Raw genomic sequence first — 22,942 nt, forward strand, 5'->3', positions numbered from 1 at the left:
AAAAATCACAAGTAATGGTGGAAGGAATTAACATCATGACTCCTTGAAATCTAATGTCTATACATGTAGTAGTTATTTACTAAATATGAAATGTATTATTTTGACAGCTCGTGTTGGTTTAATGCATATTGGTGTATTTATTTTGTTACTTCTGAGTGGAGAGAGGAATTTTGGTGTTAGATTAAACAAGCCCTATACTGTAAGAGTACCAATGGATATACCAGTATTCACTGGAACACATGCTGACTTTCTTATAATCGTAAGTACTAACCCATAGCATGTAATGATTAAAAATGGACATCCAAGCAGATCTTGTTTTACAATTATAATCTGACATTGTCACGTAGGAATGAATAAAAAAGTGATGAAGATAAGATTTTCTAGATCGTTTTAAGTCCTCTTTAGAAAAAAATTATCTCTTACTAACTGTCTTACAAAAACCTTCAAGTCCATGTGAGTTGTAAAATCTGTCCTAAAGTTAAAAGTCAGTGTAATGTGATTGTCAGTTCAAGTCTGTTGGCGTGTTGCAGTTTAAGAAAATTATTGCTAAATTAAGGAACCACTTGTTTAAACTTCAAAGAAACACACTTTACTTTTAAATCTACTAGTAAAAGAGGAGAAAATGTCAACCTAGTCTATTGATGTTTGATACACAATTACAGAAAATTAGTATGATTTTAGTCATTTGTACAAACAAAAAATCGTCATAATTCTAACATATAGAACCAGATGGAATAGGACTCATACTTCTGTCATTGGAAGGGAATAGCCCTGCATTGTTTACATTATATATTAATTAACAAAAGTTTGTTCTTAATATAACAGCTAGAGGACTTTTGATGACATTTTTTTTTCACATATTTTACAGTTTGTTTATGAGTTAAGTAATATGTAAAAAATTAATTCTCTAGCAGCGTTTCTTGGGAGATTGCTTCTTTTGTTGATTTTACTAACAAATGGTCAGAATTTCCCTTTCTTCTTAAGGGGCTGTTCCATAGAAAAAAATAAGTAATACAATTGTCAATATTGTAGATGCAATAATATTTCTGTACTCACAAAGTGAACATTTCAAATGCATTTATCTATCTCTTGTTTTCTTTAATTTATTTCTGTATTTATATAAATTGGCAATATTTTGAAGATTATTCAAAATTTTACCTAATTATGTATTCTTTGCTTTAAAGTTTATTATGATTTTTATATTCTATCTTTAGTTGTATGTATTATAGACATCTATAGATATTCTAACTTCATTCAGACTATATTGTTAAACATATGCTTTGCTAGCTGATCTCCAGTGTAAAGATGTACTTTCTCAAGGTCATGTGTCTTATTTTATTGTAAAACAGATAAGACTATCAATTAAAACAGTGATTTGTGTACTTCAGTTCAAAGGATATTGACTTATTTATCTGTTCATCTTTTTCATTGACTGAATCGAAGACAGAACAACTCACTTCATTTAAATTGAATTTTGAATACTAACATTGCCTTTTTATTATGGGCTGTTCCTCATTTCTTTTTCGACTTGTTTTTTCCTATGTATCACATGTTTTTGTTAATTTTTAGCATGGCTCTTCACCCAGCAATTCATCTCATAAATTGAAACGTTTTAATAATGCTTATTAATGGAACAGCCCAAGGGTGTGGAATTTTTTATTCTAATTATAAATAAAATCTTTTGCATGATTTTACATATTTTTATTTTTTAGGATACTATATATAGAAATGACCCTCTATAATAATAGAAGTTAAGGTTCTTAATGCTGGATACTATATATAGAAATGACCCTCTATAATAATAGAAGTTAAGGTTCTTAATGCTGGATACTATATATAGAAATGACCCTCTATAATAATAGAAGTTAAGGTTCTTAATGCTGGATACTATATATAGAAATGACCCTCTATAATAATAGAAGTTAAGGTTCTTAATGCTGGATACTATATATAGAAATGACCCTCTATAATAATAGAAGTTAAGGTTCTTAATGCTGGATACTATATATAGAAATGACCCTCTATAATAATAGAAGTTAAGGTTCTTAATGCTGGATACTATATATAGAAATGACCCTCTATAATAAAAGAAGTTAAAGTTTTTAATGCTATCTTAATTTTGTTTCTTGAATTTGTAGTTATATAACTTATTATATAAAGATAATGACATGAACATAGTATGTTGATTTCCTACAACAAGCATAAAGAAAAAATAATATAAGGTCAAGTAATAGATTCTGGCATTCATTATATCAAGTTCAAATTTGGGTAGTGTTACATTTTGTTCTTTCACCAGTCTTGAGTTATGTCGCTTTATAACGTTACATGCAAGCTCAGCATGGACACATTCCACATTTAATTGTTTACCTTATTTTATAATGGTATGCTCTCCAATTTAGAATGAAAGAGACTTTGATGCTTTTAGGATCTGGGTTCCTGCTTTGAAAACTTATATCTGCCTTTCTCGCCCACATTGCTAGGAAAAAAGGGCAGGGACAAGGCCTGAGCTTTTATATTACTCATAATTCATTTTAACTTGTATATTGAGAAATTTTCACAATTTTGCATCATTACATTTTATCAGATAATATTCTTTTCACCTCTTCAAAAATCCATGTATGTAAATGGAAATACTTGAGATACAAATACCATTTTACATTTCAAAATATCATATTGAAAATAAATGTGTGAGTAAGGATTACTTTTGAATGTTATTTAGACTTGAGATTCACTCATTTATGTGTCACATCAATTCAACCAATCAGCATCGAGAACATATATATATATATATATATATAAGTGTAGCCATATTCTGACAAAACACCGACTGTGCAAGGGCTGTTAGCCATAAGTTTTTTTGTTTAACAGACTAGGATATTTATGATTCTAGTGAAGTTTCTTGTGGTAAAATATTTAGAGACCGAAAAATATGGTTGATTATATAGGGGTTAATTGGTGGTATGACACCTATAATGAAGCTGTATTACTCATGTAATGAAATAATTTTGTTTTCCAGGTGTTCCATAAGATAATTACTACAGGTCACCAAAGGTTACAGCCTCTGTTTGATTGTCTGCTAACTATTATTGTAAATGGTAAGGAGAATATATTGTTAGTTCTAGAGGTTTCAGTCTTGTAATTGACTGCTCCATAGGCTTACATGCAAAACAGCTGATCTTTGAAAATAAAATAATAAAAAATGCTACATAGAAAATATTTTTCATGTTCATATCATGTATGTACTAATGTGAAATTGTGATTTAATCAGAAAAAAAAGTGGGTCAAAAAAGAATAAAAAGTTACGTAACCCTGAAGTCAAAACATTTTTTTTCTACTTTCTGTTTGCTGTTTTTACTAGGCCGCACCACTTCCAGTAAACATGATTTCCTTCCACTTTCCTGGATTGATATCCCCAAAAAGATGCAAGATTTTTTTTCAATCTACATGTATATATATGTTTCAATTCAGCATAACCCTATAATCAAACAGAAAAAATTGAGTCCAGAAAAAAATTCAAAAAAAAATGGACTATTTTGTTTCCCTCCATGTTTTGACATGCACCGGAAACTGGAGTTGTAATACAAGACTGGTACCTAGAGTTCAGAGATATAATGCATATATGCAAACTACATTCATATTTGAAATAATAAAATAATGATTGAATTTGCTCCTTAAAAAAAATGTTATAAAAGACTGGGAATTAAAAGTTTTTAAATAGCCTTAGAAATGTACATTTTTAGGTTTACTTAGGTCAGTATGTTTTAGGTTTACTTAGGTCAGTATGTTTTAGGTTTACTTAGGTCAGTATGTTTTAGGTTTAATTAGGTCAGTATGTTTTATGTTTACTTAGGTCAGTATGTTTTAGGTTTACTTAGGTCAGTATGTTTTAGGTTTACTTAGGTCAGTATGTTTTAGGTTTACTTAGGTCAGTAAGTTTTAGGTTTACTTAGGTCAGTATGTTTTAGGTTTACTTAGGTCAGTATGTTTTAGGTTTACTTAGGTCAGTATGTTTTAGGTTTACTTAGGTCAGTATGTTTTAGGTTTAATTAGGTCAGTATGTTTTAGGTTTACTTAGGTCAGTATGTTTTAGGTTTACTTAGGTCAGTAAGTTTTATGCTGTGGATTTTTTATAGGCAAACTTATCACCAAATATTTTTTTTAACCAGAAGCTTAAATTTTCTAATCAGTATACATTTCTATTTCAGTATCTCCTTACCTGAAAACCTTGTCGATGGTTGCCAGTACAAAATTATTACATTTATTAGAGGTAATGCTCAATTTAAAACATACAACTACTGTGTAATTATTCATTTTTATGGATAACAATTTTTGGTGGATTGAATGAGGGAAATATTGTATTATCGTGGATATTTGATTTCATTGTTTAGCCAAATTCTCCTTACCAGTGTATAGAAACTTTGTGCCTCATTGAACATTTAAATTCATTGTTTACCTTTACCAATATATTGTAGCAAGGTAAATATATGCCCATGTCAAGCTATTGATTAATAATATATGCAAGGAACTAAATGATATGTATTTGTGTACCATACAAAAAAATATTTTTTAAAATTACATTAGTTACAGAAAGTAGTGCAGGGCATATGCAGTTATCTTTTCTACCTTTAATTATTGCCAAAGGGAGACTTTATTCAAAATATTGTTTAAATATTTTCTGATGCATAGTACAATGATAAATGAAAGCAATCTTTACCCACAGTGGTGATCACAAGTGCTTTGAAAAAAAGGGGCGAAAGATACCAGAGGGACTTTAAAACTCATAGTTACAAAATAAACTGACAACGCCATGGCTAAAAACAAAAAGACAAACAGACAAATAATATTAAAACAAAACACAACATAAAAAAACAAAAGACTAAGGAACACAAACCCCACCAAAAACTGGGATTGTACCAACTGTGAGTTCAAAATAAATTGTTTGATTTGATTTGTAGGCATTTAGTACTCCCTGGTTTCTGTATGCCAGTCCTACTAATCACCATCTAGTCTTCTTTATCTTGGAAGTCTTCAATAATATCATACAGTATCAATTTGATGGTGAGTAACATAATATAATTATATCAAACAGTATCAATTTGATGGTGGGTAATATAATATAATAATATCATACAATATCAGTTTGATGGTGGGTAATATAATATAATAATATCATACAGTATCAGTTTGATGGTGAGTAACATAATATAATAATATCATACAGTATCGGTTTGATGGTGAGTAACATGATATAATAATATCATACAGTACCAGTTTGATGGTGAGTTACATAATATAATAATATCATACAGTATCAATTTGATGGTGGGTAATATAATATAATAATATCATACAATATCAGTTTGATGGTGGGTAATATAATATAATAATATCATACAGTATCAATTTGATGGTGGGTAATATAATATAATAATATCATACAATATCAGTTTGATGGTGGGTAATATAATATAATAATATCATACAGTATCGGTTTGATGGTGAGTAACATGATATAATAATATCATACAGTACCAGTTTGATGGTGGGTAATATAATATAATAATATCATACAATATCAGTTTGATGGTGAGTAACATAATATAAAAATATCATACAGTATCAGTTTGATGGTGAGTAACATAATATAATAATATCATACAGTATCAATTTGATGGTGAGTAACATAATATAATAATATCATACAGTATCAATTTGATGGTGAGTAACATAATAAGTACTTGTTGCCATGCATTTCTTAATTCATTAGTAACAAATTAAAGTCAACGATAATAGGTACATATTTATGTATATCTTTTTTAATACTTTATTATTTTTATTAGATTTTTTACAGGTTTTTTGTTTAAATCACTCTCATATTTTTATAACATTCTTATACTCAGAAATATATTGCAATTGTTTGAGTTTACATCTGAATTTTGTTGGTCTTTGTGTTATTATTTGTCTGTTCCTCTGCTATCTTTATTTGGCCAATATCTTGTCTATCCGTCGTCCGTCGTCGTTAACTTTTACAAAAATCTTCTCTAAAACCACTGGGCCAAATTTAACCAAACTTGGCCACAATCATCATTGGGGTATCTAGTTTAAAAAATGTGTCCGATGACCCATCCAACCAACCAAGATGGCCGCCATTGCTAAAAATAGGACATAGGAGTAAAATGCCCTGAAATTATCAGATGAATAGGACAACCTGTTGTTAGGTTGCTGCCCCTGAATTTGTAATTTTAAGGAAATTTTGCGGTTTTTGGTTATTATCTTGAATATTATTATAGATAGAGATAAACTGTAAACAGCAATAATGTTCATCAAAGTAAGACCTAAAAATAAGTCAACATAACCAAAATGGTTAGTTGACCCCTTAAGGAGTTATTGCCCTTCATAGTCAATTTTTAACAATTTTCATAAAATTTGTAGATTTTCACTAAAATTTTCCACTGAAACTACTGGGCCAAGTTCGTTATAGATAGTGATAATTGTAAGCAGCAAGAATATTAAGTAAAGTAAGATCTAAAAACACATCACCATCACCAAAACACAATTTTGTCATGAATCCATCTGTGTCCATTTTTGACCAAGGTGAGCGACACAGGCTCTTTACAGCCTCTAGTTTTATTTCAACCTTGGTCTCTTCTGTCCTCTTTTTCTGACTCTGTTTTCTTCAAAAGACAAAAAGATTTTAGCTATACAGACATCAGGGTTGAGTTTAATATCGTAGCAGCTATATAGCGGCTACATAGCTGCTATCAATATCTATGTAACAACTAGTATATAGCTACATGTTCAATAGTCAAAATCTATGTAGTGCTACGTAGCAGCTACGATATTGAACGCAACCCTGAATACTAGGCTATCCCTTAGATGCTTTGTTTTAGAGGTTGGTGTGAGTTTTGTGCAAATGATTTGTACAAAAGATGTTCAATGGCATATTAGATTTGTAGTTCTGTTTTCGTTTGTCTTTGCAAGTAAAAGATAACAGAGTTAGTGCAATCAAAGAAAATTCTCTTTTTTACAATTTTAAATGATTGCAACTGAACCTTATAATGATTTCAAAAGCACAATAGGATTGATTTCTATTTTTGATCCTAAACATGATATAAATATATGTAATGTTTAACTCTCAGCCAAAGTTGATTGAAATACATATAAAATGATTAAAATAAATCCCATTTTATTAGTGATTTGGATCAACTTGTCCACATCTTTTATAATTAACAAGCACTAGATTTAAACATTTAAGATTCTCATCTTTTGTCATTCTAAGGGATGTGTTCTTGACATTTTCTGAAAAGTTAAGATTACAACAGCTTTAAAGAAATTTGACAAAGATTACAATTGTCTACTAGATAAATTATTTTACGTTTACAAATGGATTAGCTTATGTGAATGCTACTAATTATGACATAGATTTACAATTTCTAATTTGTTTCTATACATTAAAATGCTGTACAATATGTTCTTTTTCTTACAAGGTAATAAAACATCAAGATTGAAATATTTTGTATAAACTCAACACAGTTAAACACAAATATCATCATTTTATAGCAAAAGTTTAAAAGTAATCTGAATTTAATGTCATTTCATTGCGCTGTTAGGACATGGAGACTGAAATATTACATTATATTGCAATGAAATATCTTTTCCTTGCTGTTGGACTCACCATGACCAAAAATGATGAGTCCCTGAACTCGCCTTTAAAAATTCTTAGTGAGAACCCTGAGCAAACTACATTCATACTTGAAATAATGAAATTTTTGACCAATTTGATTCACTCTCTATAAAGATTGAAATAACAAAAAATACGGCACCTCTGATAGAAACTTTGAAAACATTTAGCTGTGAAACCATAGCTCATAGGTCCTAATGATATTTTTTTACTATTTGGGGACCATAGATGGTCAGCAAATAGTCCAAACATAACATACGGACCTATGAGCTACAGTTCAGCATCTAGAAAACATAATGACATAAGAATGAGCTAACCACTTTTTTATAGGCAACTCCAACCTTATCTACACAATAATCAGGAAGAGAAATGTTTTCCACCAGTTGGCTAATCTACCTGTAGAACACTCGGCTATAGCTAAAGCATTGTCTAAGAGAGGGAAGAAGTTTGTTAACTTAACTGCTGGGGCAGATCACAAAGAACCACAAACAATGGAGGGAGCTATTCCTGCCTCAGAAGCTGAGCCTGGCACTCTTAAAACATCATTAGCTGCTACGCCTAGTAAGAATAGTATAATGTATAATTTATATAGTGTAATTCTACTTGTTTTTATTGTTTCTATTTTTAAGAGAACAAATAAGACAAATGGTCAAACCACAAATTTAAATATTTAACGAAGTACAAATTTTCTTAAGGCTTGAATGCACTATTGATAAAACAACAAATGTAACATGTAATTGAGGGAATGTTATAAGACTACATAAGATACAATTAGTTGAAATACTAAAATCATCATATCTGTAATAATCTTTTCATATAAGACAGCTAAGTGTAATGTTCATAAAAATTCAATTACAGGAATTGACAAAATGACTGAGAAGGCAGCTCCAGATGAAGCACATGCTGATGCTCCACCTCCTATACCACCTATGCAAGATCTGGCCACACCCAGTGGCACCCATAGTATTCAACCTCCAAATGAAATACACAACCCAACAGAATCTGAAGAACAGGAAGCCAGAGGAAAACTTCAAAAAGCGAAAAGTTTGGTAAGTAAATTGATTTTTAATTCAGATTTTAGTTAGAAAATCATTTTTTTATAATCTTGTTTTATCTTTTTAACATTTTTACAAACCATCACAGTATATCGTTTTTATCTGTCCATTTAAATTAATTTTTGAGGGATCATAACTTAATGTTACATAATTTTCCATTTTCAGCCAACTCCTCCCTCCAGTCCTACGCATTCTGTCACAAGTGAATCAAGCAAGCCTCCACTCTCTAGGATGGGATCCACAGCCGGTGGCTGGGTGGCTACACCAGATTGGGTTTGTATATTTTTTATGAATATATACTATACAACAAAGATTTGGTTATCTGAAAAAACTATAAAAAGTGCAACTTTCTGAATTACAGCCGAATTCATTGAGTGTGTAGATAACGGTAATATCTTTGGTTAGCTTGCTTGCTAGCTGAACCTTGAAGTCATTATAAGGTTAGGTAAACTACCCTCTTTTAAGAATCGACTTGTCCAACTGATTATTAATCTATCTGTCTGTAGGACTAGGCTACTTCCAAAGGAGGGTAGTATACCTTAACTTATAATGACTTCAAGGTTCAGCTAGCAAGCAAGCTAACCAAAGATATAACCTTTAGCTACACACAATATGAAATCGGCTGTGAGGAATAGTTGATGCAAGCTATACTTTATTGTAGTTTTAACATGGGTAAGCATTATATTCAAGATTATTTTTGCCCGAGCGATAGTGAGGGCTAAAATAACACGAATATAATGCCTACCCATGTTAAAACTACAATAAAGTATAGCTTGCAACAATTATTTGATTCTGATTAGGACAGTTAAGGTTATTTCTATGTCCCATGTGTATATGTGTGAGCGTGTGTGTAGGCTTTTCCATTAAAACTGCTTTTTTTGTTTGTAAACAAGCAGTTAAACGACTGGCAATGTGATTTTTCAGAGGGAGGAGTTTTGAACAGGCTTTACAGTCATAATAAATGAATTAGTGACAACATGGGCATCATTTAAGAGTTTGGAAGTGTTTTAAGTTATTGAAATATTAAATGCATGTCAATTTGATAAAATTCATTATTCTGCAGTAGTCAATCTACGCATGTGCAAACACATTTTATTGGATTTATGGATTTGAGCATGGGTTTATTCACAAAGCGACAGAAGCAAGAAGCACGACATATTAGAATTAAAATTATCTTTTGTCACATGCATGCAGTGAAGTTGTAACAGACAAAGTCTTTATTCATCATGGGTCTCGAATTCATGAATGAAAATCAAACATGTCAATCTGAATAGTAAAATTTTAAGGGATATAATTCATCATAGAAAAACAAAGGATATGGGGTACCCATCCATGATACAAAATCGGTACATGCACAGCAAAAAAACACACAAAAAGCAAAGGCACAGCTCTCTTATAACTGTTCTCAAAGTCACAATTAGGCCTTTAGCACTAGGCAAACAAAAACTCACCTCACAGCAAGTTTAAGACAGTCTTTAGCACTGGGCAAACAAAAACTCACCTCACAGCAAGTTTAAGACAGCCTTTAGCATTTCATGTAAATTAATGCATAATTGTTCTGTCTCAGTATTTCACTATTGTTCATTTAAGAATTAAATGCTTCTTTTTGTAACTTTATTGGGGTGTAAAAGCGTTGACCGAAGTACATTTTGAATGAAGCGCAGAAGCGCTTCATTCTAAAAATGTGCGCACGGTCAACGCTTTTACACCCCTATGAAGTTACAAAAAGAAGCATTCAATACTTATAATTACATTTTTTAGATATGATCATGAAAACACCAATTTTATAATTGTTTTATTTAATTCACCTGTGCACTTTATTGTGGGACCACGTGTTATCATGAATGAAAAGTTTTATTGCGTAATGCAATTGCTTAAGGAATAACATGTGATGTGCAGTTAGCCAAACAGAATAAAGTATAATAGTGAAACAAACATCTAATGTAATTATTTATATATACGATTCATTATATAAATTTTAATACAAGTTAGATTTGTAGTTTAGAATTGATATTAACATTATTTGTAAACAAAACAATAAACAATAGAGCTACATCAATGTCTTTATTTTAATCATTTACAGGTACAGTCTTGGAAACAGAAGTTGCCCTTGCAGACAATAATGAGAATGTTACAAGTATTAGTACCCCAAGTGGAGAAAATATGTATTGATAAGTAGGTTTACATTTATAAAATAAAACATAATATTAGTCATTAATGGCAAATTGTATCAGTATTAATCAATTGAAAGTTTTTTTTATTTTTGTTAAGCTTTGAATCTGACTTAGAATTACAAAATCGACTAATTTATACAAAATTCTCAGAAATGATCCTGAATATGTTTCACGGGGGGGTCTCAACATGGGATTTTGGGTACAGGTGTGCAGCTGGGATTTTAAAAACACCCCCCATTCATATATTGAATAATTGTGAAATCCCTACCTATACATATATTTCACAGCGAAATCATAACCCATTCATATATTTATCACCCATTGATATATCACAATCGGTCAATTACTACCTATTGATATATTTCCTCGGTAAAATTGCACCCCATTGATATATTTGACGGATCAAAAAAGGGACCCATTCCAGCGGCACATATGTATATACCTTTATATAGGAAGAGACCCCCCCCCCCCCCCCATGATATGTTTAATTGTCATTTGTTCCATGTTTGTATTGTGTTCTGATTCTTTGTAAATATTTTTCGGGTAAATTTATTTCTGTTTGATGTGATGCTGTTCTAATCTTATTTTAATTGTCTGTTGTTTATACTGTATCTTTTCTTTGGTAATCTGTTATGTAATAGGGAAATGTGTGTTAACACCTGAGCAAACATCCAACCTCATATCTTTTTGCAAATTCTTTGACCTGACAATTAAACCATCCTGATGTAACTTTCTGCCCTATATTTCAATTTCGCTAATAAATGTGTCAGTGAACAAAATCCTCAAAGTCACACATAATGAGTTCATAGTAATTTCATAGTAATTTAAATAATTTAATTACCCCTGATTTCTTTCAGAACACACCATTTGAACTCATGATATGTAAAATTAAGGATTTAGTGCTCACATTATTATCGACCTAATTTTTCCTGCTATAACCTATCTTGTAAATAAACTCCTGGGAAATACTGTGTAGCAATGCCATTGGTATCCATGTTTGAATTAAACATAAATTATAATTTAATTACAACTTTTATTTTATATATATACATCACAATTATAATTTGGCCCTTGGGGAAACTACTCAGCTAAAAAATTAAATTTTTTGCTCCATGCCTAAACCAAGAGCCTAGCTATGTGCATACTGAAAGTAGCAAAGTATAGACCCCTGGCTTGACATCACACCAATCCAATTGGAACGATGATTCAAAATAAATGCATGAGGCTATCAGGAAGCCTATGAGGCTATCATTCCTAGAGGCTATCATGCCTATGAGGCTATGAGGAAGCCTATAATGAGACAATGAGGAAGCCTATAAGGAGGCTATGAGGAAGCCTAGTAGTGTTGATGTTGAATTGGTGTTGGAATGAATTTGTATGAAATTTGACAGTTTATCCCCAGAAATTCTTGGGGGATGAGTGAAATTTTTGAAACAACCAGTGATAAAATTTCATAAATGAAATCTATAAACCGTGCTGAGATTGATTCCCCTGTCATGGCAATATTGAAGGCGAAAGGAGGGGTCGGTGGGAGGCAAGTTTTTAGCTAAAACACTATTAGAGCCAATATTATTCTTATAACTGCTTAATCTGCATTTAAATAAATGAATACTCAAGGCAGCATACACAGGTTTTTAATACACAACTTCTTAATGGGATACTCCTAAGTGGGAGGAGTTAAAACTGCACCCAGATTAATGTATCAAGAAACAAAGGACAAAGGAAGCCAAATGCCACAAGTGGTCACTAATTAACAAGACATGTATATTTGTATTGGAACTGATGTAATTAGACCTCCTGCTAAGAACATGTGATAAACTTCACATCCAAAAAATATTAGACATTTTAAGTCAATGGTGTAACACTAATGATCTTGTTGTAAATTTAAGCAAGTCAAAAATTGTTCATTTTATACCCCAGTCAGTACAAAGAACAAAGTTTCAATTCATGTTTAATGATAATAGCATAGATATTGTAGAAAAATATACATATCTGGGACTAGTGTTAAATGAATATTTGAATTATATAGATATGGCAAAAGCTGTTGCTAAGTCTGCCAGTAGGGCATTAGGTTTGTTAATTGCCAAAAGTAAAGCTAATGGTGGTTTTGAGTTTTCAATTTTTACAAAACTTTTTGATACACTGGTTATGTCAGTTATTGAATATGGTGCCTCAATATGGGGAGCTAGGGAATTTACATTTTTGTCAGCTAATGTTCCTTGACACAGATAACAACGAGAAAACCTTGTATAAATGACCAAGATCAAAGAGTCTGAGCTATGTTTGCTGTTAATAAAATACAAAATGAGTAAAATGTCATTTATTCAGAAATTAATTTAAAATGCAACTTACATCTTAACAATTATAATAGTACTGCATAAATGACAATGACTTTAATAAGCAAAGGTGGGGTTGAAAAAGTGCCACACCGTAACAAAATAAACATCATAAAAATGACAAAAATAAAAGTGAGTTGAAAAATTAACTCACCAACATATGTATATACAAATTATATAAACAAGTATACATGAATATTGTAATTAATTCATGTTTAAAGAAAAAAATAAATGTCCTATATAATAACACTTAAAAGGGAGGGAAATGGGAGGGTTTTCAGATAAATTCAACACGATCTTTTCTTTCTCCCAAAATAAAGGCGAATGACCGCATGTCCAAGCACATGTAGAAATTTGATATTAATTACCGATTTTAAGAACTGACCAATCAGATAATGTAATTAGACGATCATGCATTGAACATGATGTAGTCCTTGACCTCATGTTGATATACTTAAACAAAGAAATGCCTTCTACACACATGGCATTAATAAAATCAATATTATCGGAAATTCCAGCCAAAAAATCTTTTATTTACAATAAATGTTAGTATTAATGCAATTAAAAATAGAGCCATGAGATTTTTTATGGGTGTTGGAAAATATACCCCAAATTTATCATTATATGGAGATACGGGCTGGATGCCATGTATAATTAAACAATGGTCATGTATTTTTAGAAATTGGTCAAGATTTTTGAAAATGAATGATACCAGACTTAATAAAAAAGTGTTTTTATGGGCAAATAGAATATGTAACAGTAAAATTAAAAACTGGAATTTTAGAGTTCATAGTAAATTTAGAGAACTTAATATTGAAAATTTTTGTAATATAAACTGTACTTTTAGTAAAAATGATATTAAGAATATTGAAAGTAATGTTTTTGATATGTACAAGAGAAAATGGTGTAATGATTTAAACACAAATGAGCGCAGTAAACTGCGTACATATAGATTATTTAAACAAGAATATTATAAAGAACATTATTTAAGTGTTCATATGCCAGGAAAATATAAAAGCGCCTTTGCTAAATTTCGATGTGGTGTGGCGCCAATAAGAATTGAAACAGGCAGATATGAAGGGGTTTTAAGTGAAAATAGATTTTGTTTTAATGATTTATGTATGCAACAGAAACTCATTGAAGATGAGAAACATGTTTTACTCAAATGCCCTTTATATTCACATGCAAGACAAGAGGTTTTTACTAGAGCAGTTTCTTTTAATATTGATTTTTTAGACTTAAATGATGAAGAAAAATTTATATTTTTATTTACAAATGAAAATTTGTGCTTTTATTCTGCCAAAATCTGCCATGATATTTTAATTCAAAGGAAGAATGTTTTATATAGATAAAAAATGTTTTGTATTTTTATCGAGCTGACCTTTTTATGTAAAAGTCTCTCATAACTCTTTTGAGAGTGGCTCTCGAATGTTTTTAAGATTGTTTTGTACTTTTAATTAAAACATGTTGTATATATTGTATTCATGTTTGTATTGTACATGTAGAGAGGTGAGACTATAATAAAATATTTGATTTGATTTGATTTTGATTTCTAACTGATTGACATATGATAATAAATCTGTTTCATCTCAACAGCAAAGAAAATACACATCCTGGGAAAATCCTAAAATAATGACTACTGATTAATTAAAATCAAACTATTAAACCTAACTTATATAACATATAAGTACCTATTTCAATAACTTTTTTTAAAATTAAAAGAAATATGTTTAAAAAAATTCTTAGTTATAGTACAAGAATGATTAAAATGTATTTGTTTCTTTAGATTGTTAAGAGATTAAAATTGTATATTAAGTGAAGGGAGAACATCAACAATTTAAAATAGAAAAATTATAACAAACATGAAACCGTACATGATTCTTTTATTTACAGGGGATTAACAGATGAAAGTGAGATCCTGAAATTTTTACAGCATGGTACATTAGTAGGACTGTTACCTGTACCACATCCTATTCTGATTAGGAAATACCAGGCTAACTCTGGTACTACCATGTGGTTCAGAACCTACTTATGGGGAGTTATATATCTCAGGTAAATATGCCAAGGAAACAGTGGTACATGGTTCAGAGTTTTATATATTAATTTGATATACAAGTGAAATTATGATATAATTTAGATCTGATTGTGTAGTTTTTTTTTTTTAAATAGATCAAATAAATTGATCTACATTAAAAAAAAAATATATGACTCTGGTGTCTTTCTCACATTGTGTATGTAGCAAGCAGTTAAAATTTGTTTTACCATTTGTTGTCTCATGGCAAGATTTTATAATTATGTCACCTTTTGGTAAAATCCAACAGAAAAACTAACAATAAAGATAAGGGATTTTTTAAAATTCTGTTTAAAGCAGTTAAGATTTCTCTCTATATTGATAAGTAAGTCCATTTGAATGAGTCCAAATCACTTCACATTTAGGAAGGATATAATTTTAGGTGTTTGTTTTGGTAATGGTAAGTTAATGTGTATAACAATATATTGCTTAATATATGAGGTGCATAGGATAGAAATTAACCTACTTCAAGTAAATGTATGCATGTACATGTATACAACTTTAATTGATTTTGGAACCTTCAAATATGAAATAAAAGATAAATATTTGTCTATTTTGTAGGGCTCTTATAGCAATTCAATTTTTAAACAGTCACAGACTTTCGAGAGATAGTGTTTTCAACCTGAAATAAGTTAACAATGGTTTTGGTGTTCATTTGCATTAAGTCCTTTTCTATCCCTTGCAGCTCTATCTTTAATAAAATGTAAAAAAATAGACTAGCCTCATACTTGGATTGCTTTAATTTGATTTTTTTTTCACTCAACTTAGAGTTTCTGTTAGCTTATGAGGTCCAAATAGTCAGTGGGAATCAATTGCAATATTTCGAAACAATCTTGACTAGTAAAACTTTCGGATTACAGTTTTGAAACACTGGATTTTTCAAATAATTAATGTTATCTAAACTCATGTTGGATTTTTAAAATAAAGTTACCAATGTTTTTTATAGGTTTTTAAGTTCCCTCTTTCATAGAAAGTGTTGGGCACTATTGTAATACATAATTCCATTGACCAATCAGCTGGGTTGATACATTATTTATCAAAAGAACATTTTGAGAAAGACAGCTATTTGAAATGAAATCCATTTCTTACGCTTTCATATATCTTTAAGTATTTTACTGTAAAATACTGAATCCTAACTCTTTAGCAACATCAAAAGGGAATATTTAATTCCTGAATTGTAGCATCAATATCTGTTTTCATATTTGCTAAAATTGATGCAATCTTGTCTATGTTTACATATTTTATTATACTGTGAAGTTATAAATGTAAATTGATTGGTTTTTTTTCTAAATAATATTGACCCTTCCCATGTTAGAAATCAGAATTGGTATAGAAACAAGACATTTAAAGATCTTGTCTTTAGAATTGAAAATGTATACTAAAAACATGTTTTAGTTTTGTCAAAGTATTTCTTTGTGTATTTCATTATGCTTTACAACATTTTCTCTTTTTCAGAAATGTGGATCCTCCAATATGGTATGACACAAATGTCAAACTGTTTGAGATCCAGAGAGTATAAAAGTGAATACTTACAGCCAATGAAATCCTGTTACAAAGATCTGACATTTCCATGTAGTATTGTGTTTATGTTTTATGTAGTTGTTGGGGTAAAATACAAATCTTGGGGAATATATTCTTATGCAATGTTTTATTTGCATAATATTCATATCATTTAAAAACTAATCTCATATACAGCATAATCTTAATTCTTACTTAGTATTCATTATGTGTTCATCCATTATTAAAGTTATTTAGTGACATTTATTTTTTAAAACTCTTTGAATAACATTTCAATAATTTAGAATAATTTTGGACATCTATCTGAAGTTAAATGATTGGAAATATTTGCAGAGTTTATGAGCTAGTCAAAGTTCTCTATATTTTTTTTCTGTCCCAGGTATAAGCTTTTAGGAGACATAATATTAATTTTAATGCAATTGTTTTATTTACTTAGATTTTTCCTCATTTTTATGACTATGATTAATGCATATGTTAAACTTGGCTTATTTCTTTAATGGGTATTAAAAATAAGAATAAGGACAAAGGTCGTGATAAAGATTCTGTCATAACCGTCAGGAAGATAACCAAATGATCAGACTTTTGACTTGCTTGACTCTGAAACAAGTTGCTGTAAGGTATGCTCAGAGTTCACTTTTGTTCAGGTTAAAACGACACCAATCTGTGTATATTTTTGAAACACCCTTATTATAACATCATCCGAACTTGAATTTATCAATAAAATCATATATTATATGTTTATATCCAACTCACACTTAGTCCATTAACATATTAACATGCTGTCATTATACCTTTTTCCACATTGAATTAATAATCTTTCCAGCAATGAAACTGATTAAATTTTGTCAATTAAAGGACTTGTTATCATTATTTCAAAAGTTGGCATTTCCATTGGAGAAATTTCTGAAAATTGATGAATTCTATTTTAGTGTTTATGAAAAACCATTTCTGAAAATCTATCAAGCGTTTTTTGGTAAAACTCATTATTGATACTGCTCTGATAAGTACATGTATGAAATGTTATAGTTATCACCAACATGTCTTTAAGTATGTTTTTGGCTTACTACAGAAATGGCATTATTAACCAATTTGCAACTCAATGAAATGGCAACACAGTGACACAAATAAATACATCAAAGTGGGTTATTTTAGGGTTTAGAATTATGTATTCTGTATAGTTCAATGTAAATATAAATTTTATGGTCTTCAAATATATCATTCCAAGCAATATGTAAATATGGGCTTAAGAAAAACCTGTGATATAGATTAGAGTTGTGAAAAATATATATTGTAGTATGCAATATTACTTTTGACCCTGATATAGGAGTAATGGAAAGCAGTAAGAAGGAAACACTTTACAAATTTTCATTATTATATTGATTGAATTTAATTAATTCCAGCTGAAACTTTTATTAAATAACACATCTTGGCACATATGGCTGATATATTGTGGACATTTTTAAAATGATCTTTTTTTCACTTTGTAAGTCTACCCTTGCTCCTATGCCACTGTTGAAATCTAAGATATGAAATATATAGATATAGATATATTTATGAAATCTGGCCAAAAAATTTGTTTAAAGTTAACATCTGTTGTGATGATACATCTATTGATAGTTATTTATTCTGTTAATGTCTATGTTATATTATATGTCATTAAATATTTGTTGCGACTGAAATTATATTGTAATATTTGATGATATCTGGACTAACAAGACCCCTAATCCCTCAACATGTCATGGTATTTTCCACATACAGTCCGGTTTTATTATAACAAAACATTCCCCAAAATTGTGGTCAATGAATGCTTTCATTAAAATCAACAAGAGCTTAAAGGCCACTTCTATTTGATAATGTTATTACTGTGTAATTTCAATTTTCATGGATTTGGTGAGTATAGTTTAATCACAAGTTAAAGCATTCAACAAATTTCCCTCTATCTTTCCCATATATTCGTATTTATAGAATATTTACTTTGATACCTCTAGTTATTTCTTGTTAAAGTAAATCAGTGTTCTCACGAAGCCATTAAATCACAACTTCTTAATTTTTTCTTGAACATTTATTTTATATTTTTCGATTAAAGGGCATTTTTGGATAATTTGGATTGAGGATTGGTGCAAATCTTACTTGATATGCCAAACAAGATAAATATTTCCAATGATTTTGACAATGCATTTGCAATGAGTCATTCACTTGTGGTGTGGTCAAACGATTGTCTACAAAAGTTCATTTAGACAAAAATTGCAAAAAACTAAAAACTAACATTAAACTGCTGCGATCTGGAAGTGGAAACGGATTGCCAGCTGAACATACAATCCTGTCTATTGAGGCAGCTGTCAAATTATCTTAAAGCAGTAGTGAACGTACATCTAGGACTAGCAACACATGCATTGAGAGTACTTGTACTGTTTGATATTTTGGGTGATCATATAAGAAAAAGTTGTTTATTATGTTTATAAAGAGATTTAATTATTAGTCAACAAGTAGACAATTTACACCTTATGATGCTCAAATGTTAATCAAAGATGATCAGGTGTCATGCCATGCTCCTGATGAAGACCTTGGTGATCAGGGTTCTTTTTATACGACCGCAAAAATTTTAATTTTTTGGTCGTATATTGCTATCACGTTGGCGTCGTCGTCGTCGTCCGAATACTTTTAGTTTTCGCACTCTAACTTTAGTAAAAGTGAATAGAAATCAATGAAATTTTAACACAAGGTTTATGACCACAAAAGGAAGGTTGGGATTGATTTTTTGAGTTTTGGTCCCAACATTTTAGGAATTAGGGGCCAAAAAGGGCCCAAATAAGCATTTTCTTGGTTTTCGCACTATAACTTTAGTTTAAGTGAATAGAAATCTATGAAATTTTGACACAAGGTTTATGACCACAAAAGGAAGGTTGGGATTGATTTTGGGGGTTTTGGTTCCAACAGTTTAGGAATTAAGGGCCAAAAAAGGGCCCAAATAAGCATTATTCTTGGTTTTCGCACAATAACTTTAGTATAAGTAAATAGAAATCAATGAAATTTTAGCACAAGGTTTATGACCACAAAAGGAAAGTTGGGATTGATTTTTGGAGTTGAGGTCACAACAGTTTATGAATTAGGGGCCAAAAAGGGGCCCAAATAAGCATTATTTTTGGTTTTTGCACCATAACTTTAGTATAAGTAAATAGAAATCTATGAAATTTAAACACAAGGTTTATGACCATAAAAGGAAGGTTGGGTTTGATTTTGGGAGTTTTGGTCCTAACAGTTTAGGAAAAAGGGGCCCAAAGGGTCCAAAATTGAACTTTGTGTGATTTCATCAAAAATTGAATAATTGGGGTTCTTTGATATGCCGAATCTAACTATGTATGTAGATTCTTAATTTTTGGTCCCGTTTTCAAATTGGTCTACATTAAGGTCCAAAGGGTCCAAAATTAAACTTAGTTTGATTTTAACAAAAATTGAATCCTTGGGGTTCTTTGATATGCTGAATTTAAAAATGTACTTAGATTTTTAATTATTGGCCTAGTTTTCAAGTTGGTCCAAATGGGGGTCCAAAATTAAACTTTGTTTGATTTCATCAAAAATTGAATAAATGGGTTCTTTGATATGCCAAATCTAACTGTGTATGTAGATTCTTAATTTTTGGTCCAGTTTTCAAATTGGTCTACATTAAGGTCCAAAGGGTCCAAAATTAAACTAAGTTTGATTTTAACAAAAATTAAATTCTTGGGCTTATTTGATATGCTTTATCTAAATATGTACTTTGATTTTTGATTATGGGCCCAGTTTTCAAGTTGGTCCAAATCAGGATTCCATATCAAGTATTGTGCAATAGTAAGAAATTTTCAATTGCACAGTATTGCACAATAGCAAGAAATATCTAATTGCACAATATTGTGCAATAGCAATTAATTTTCAATTGGAGTTATCTTTCTTTGTATAGAATAGTAGTTGATAATATATGTTGGAAATTTGCCAGACATGACTATGATTTCATTTTCTATTTTTATTTGCCAATAACTTCATTGGAAATTTGCCAATATAAAATGTTGCTGATGAAGCTTTTTTTCCTTATCTTATCTAAAATGTTTTTAGATAATGTATGTTGGAAATTTGCCAGACATGACTATGATGTCATTTTCTATTTTTATTTGCCAATAACTTTATGTAAATAACTTCATTGGAAATTTGCCAATATAAAATGTTGCTGATGAAGTTTTTTTTATTGTTTTATACAATAAACAATGTATATTCACTTTTGCTACCAACCAATCTTTACCATTCAGTGATAACAAGCACTTTATTTTACATTTTAATATTTTATGATGTATTTAAAAGAGTAGTTATTGTTGCAAACTCCATTAGAAATTTGAATTGATATCAGTTTTGGAAAAAGGGAAACGGGGATGTGAAAAAAAAGGGGGGGTTTAAATTTTTCTCATTTCAGATTTCATAAATAAAAAGAAAATTTCTTCAAACATTTTTTTGAGAGGATTAATATTCAACGGCATAGTGAATTGCTCAAAGGCAAAAAAAAACTTTTAAGTTCATTAGACCACATTCATTCTGTGTCAGAAACCTATGCTGTGTCAACTATTTAATTTTAGATTTAAATAAGTTTGAAGAAGAAATCTTTAATTGATTTGTAAAATCTTGACATTTGTTTTGTGTAAAAAAAACCATGTAATGTCAAAAATTTGATCACAATCCAAATTCAGAGCTGTATCACGCTTGAATGTTTTGTCCATACTTGCCCCAACTGTTCAGGGTTCGACCTCTGCGGTCGTATAAAGCTGCGCCCTGCGGAGCACCTGGTTTTCATCTGAAAATGAATACTTGCCCTCCATTAAGAGTTATTACAAATAAAGGCAACAGTAGTATACAGCTGTTCGAAAGTCTTGAATCGATTGAGAGAAACCATAGCCGGGTTCCAAACTAAAACTGATGGAAACACATCAACAATAAGAGAAAAACAACGAAACAACAGAAACACTTGAGTGCAACAAAGGAGCACCTGGTCCAATTGAAGAATTACCTTTATTTATAAAACGACAACAGTCCTCAAGATAGAACTTGTTCCTGAAGGTCCAGCAGGTACTTGACTCCCTGCATATCAGCAAGATTTGAAGCTGGTACCATTGTTATGATGAAATATATGGAAAAGGAGGCATTGGAAAAAGGAGTTGTTCTTTGCAGGTATTTCACAGTTAAAAAATGTTAAAAATAAAAAAAATATCGAATTTCGAGGCAAATTCAAAACGGAAATTCCGTTATCAAATAGCAAAATCAAAAGCTCAAACACATCAAAAGAATGGATAACAACTGTCATATTCGTGACTTGGTACAGGCATTTTCTTATGTATAAAATGGTGGATTGAACCGTGATGATTTTAATGTTTTCAGTAATCCTCTGACAATATTGAGGACTACAATTCTCACAATTGCAAAAAAAATTAGATGACGATTTTCGTCGGATGTATAAAGTCAAGTGAACACAACTTTTGAGGCAACAAGTGAGGATGATAGGATGGAAGACGTTAGACACTAAGAACTATATTTTGGAGTATGAATCATTGTCAACAATAACCATGGCTAATTCAATTCTATTTAAAAGAAGCTCTTTTTTTTTTAAAGAAATATAAAAAGCAATATAGGTAAATTTATTGAAAAAAATATAGAGTTTGCAGTGTTTGGTAGTTAACCTTTTAATGGACCAGGTATTTTAAAACGCTGCAATCCTCTGCAGGGAATGTAAGTGATGATATAGAGATGCACAACTGTATAATAATTCAAGTAGTCATAACAAGAACTAAATGAGGAACGAAATATACCAAAGGGACAGTCAAACTCATAATTGAAAATAAACCGACAACGCCATGGCTAAAAATGAAAAAGACAAACAATAGTACACATGGCACAACATTGAAAACTAAAGAATAAGCAACACGAATCCCACCAAAAACTAATGGTGATCTCAGATGCTCCGGAGGGGTGAGCAGATCCTGCTCCACATGTGGTACCCGTCGCGTTGCTCATATTATAACAAATCCGGTGAATAGTCTAATTCGGTAGGTCACATTCATGAAAGAGAAGGGGATTACGACGTTAGGACT

At 30.5% G+C, this 22,942-nt stretch overlaps 1 protein-coding gene across 1 annotated transcript in view; it reads left to right on the forward strand.

Annotated features, from left to right (window-relative positions):
* The window catches only part of LOC143045861 (protein HID1-like), a 58,243-nt gene extending 39,729 nt beyond the window's left edge, over positions 1-18,514 (forward strand). The window contains exons 12-21 of the mRNA XM_076218667.1: positions 108-259; positions 3,017-3,095; positions 4,206-4,267; positions 4,956-5,058; positions 8,012-8,242; positions 8,540-8,730; positions 8,902-9,009; positions 10,820-10,911; positions 15,140-15,298; positions 16,773-18,514. Coding sequence (XP_076074782.1) covers positions 108-259; positions 3,017-3,095; positions 4,206-4,267; positions 4,956-5,058; positions 8,012-8,242; positions 8,540-8,730; positions 8,902-9,009; positions 10,820-10,911; positions 15,140-15,298; positions 16,773-16,836 — 1,241 coding nt within the window. The 3' untranslated portion in view covers positions 16,837-18,514. The remainder of the gene's footprint in view (positions 1-107; positions 260-3,016; positions 3,096-4,205; positions 4,268-4,955; positions 5,059-8,011; positions 8,243-8,539; positions 8,731-8,901; positions 9,010-10,819; positions 10,912-15,139; positions 15,299-16,772) is intronic.
* The last annotated feature ends 4,428 nt before the right edge of the window (positions 18,515-22,942 follow it).

Source organism: Mytilus galloprovincialis, chromosome 9 (genome assembly GCF_965363235.1).
Source record: "Mytilus galloprovincialis chromosome 9, xbMytGall1.hap1.1, whole genome shotgun sequence".
Lineage (NCBI taxonomy): Eukaryota > Metazoa > Mollusca > Bivalvia > Mytilida > Mytilidae > Mytilus > Mytilus galloprovincialis.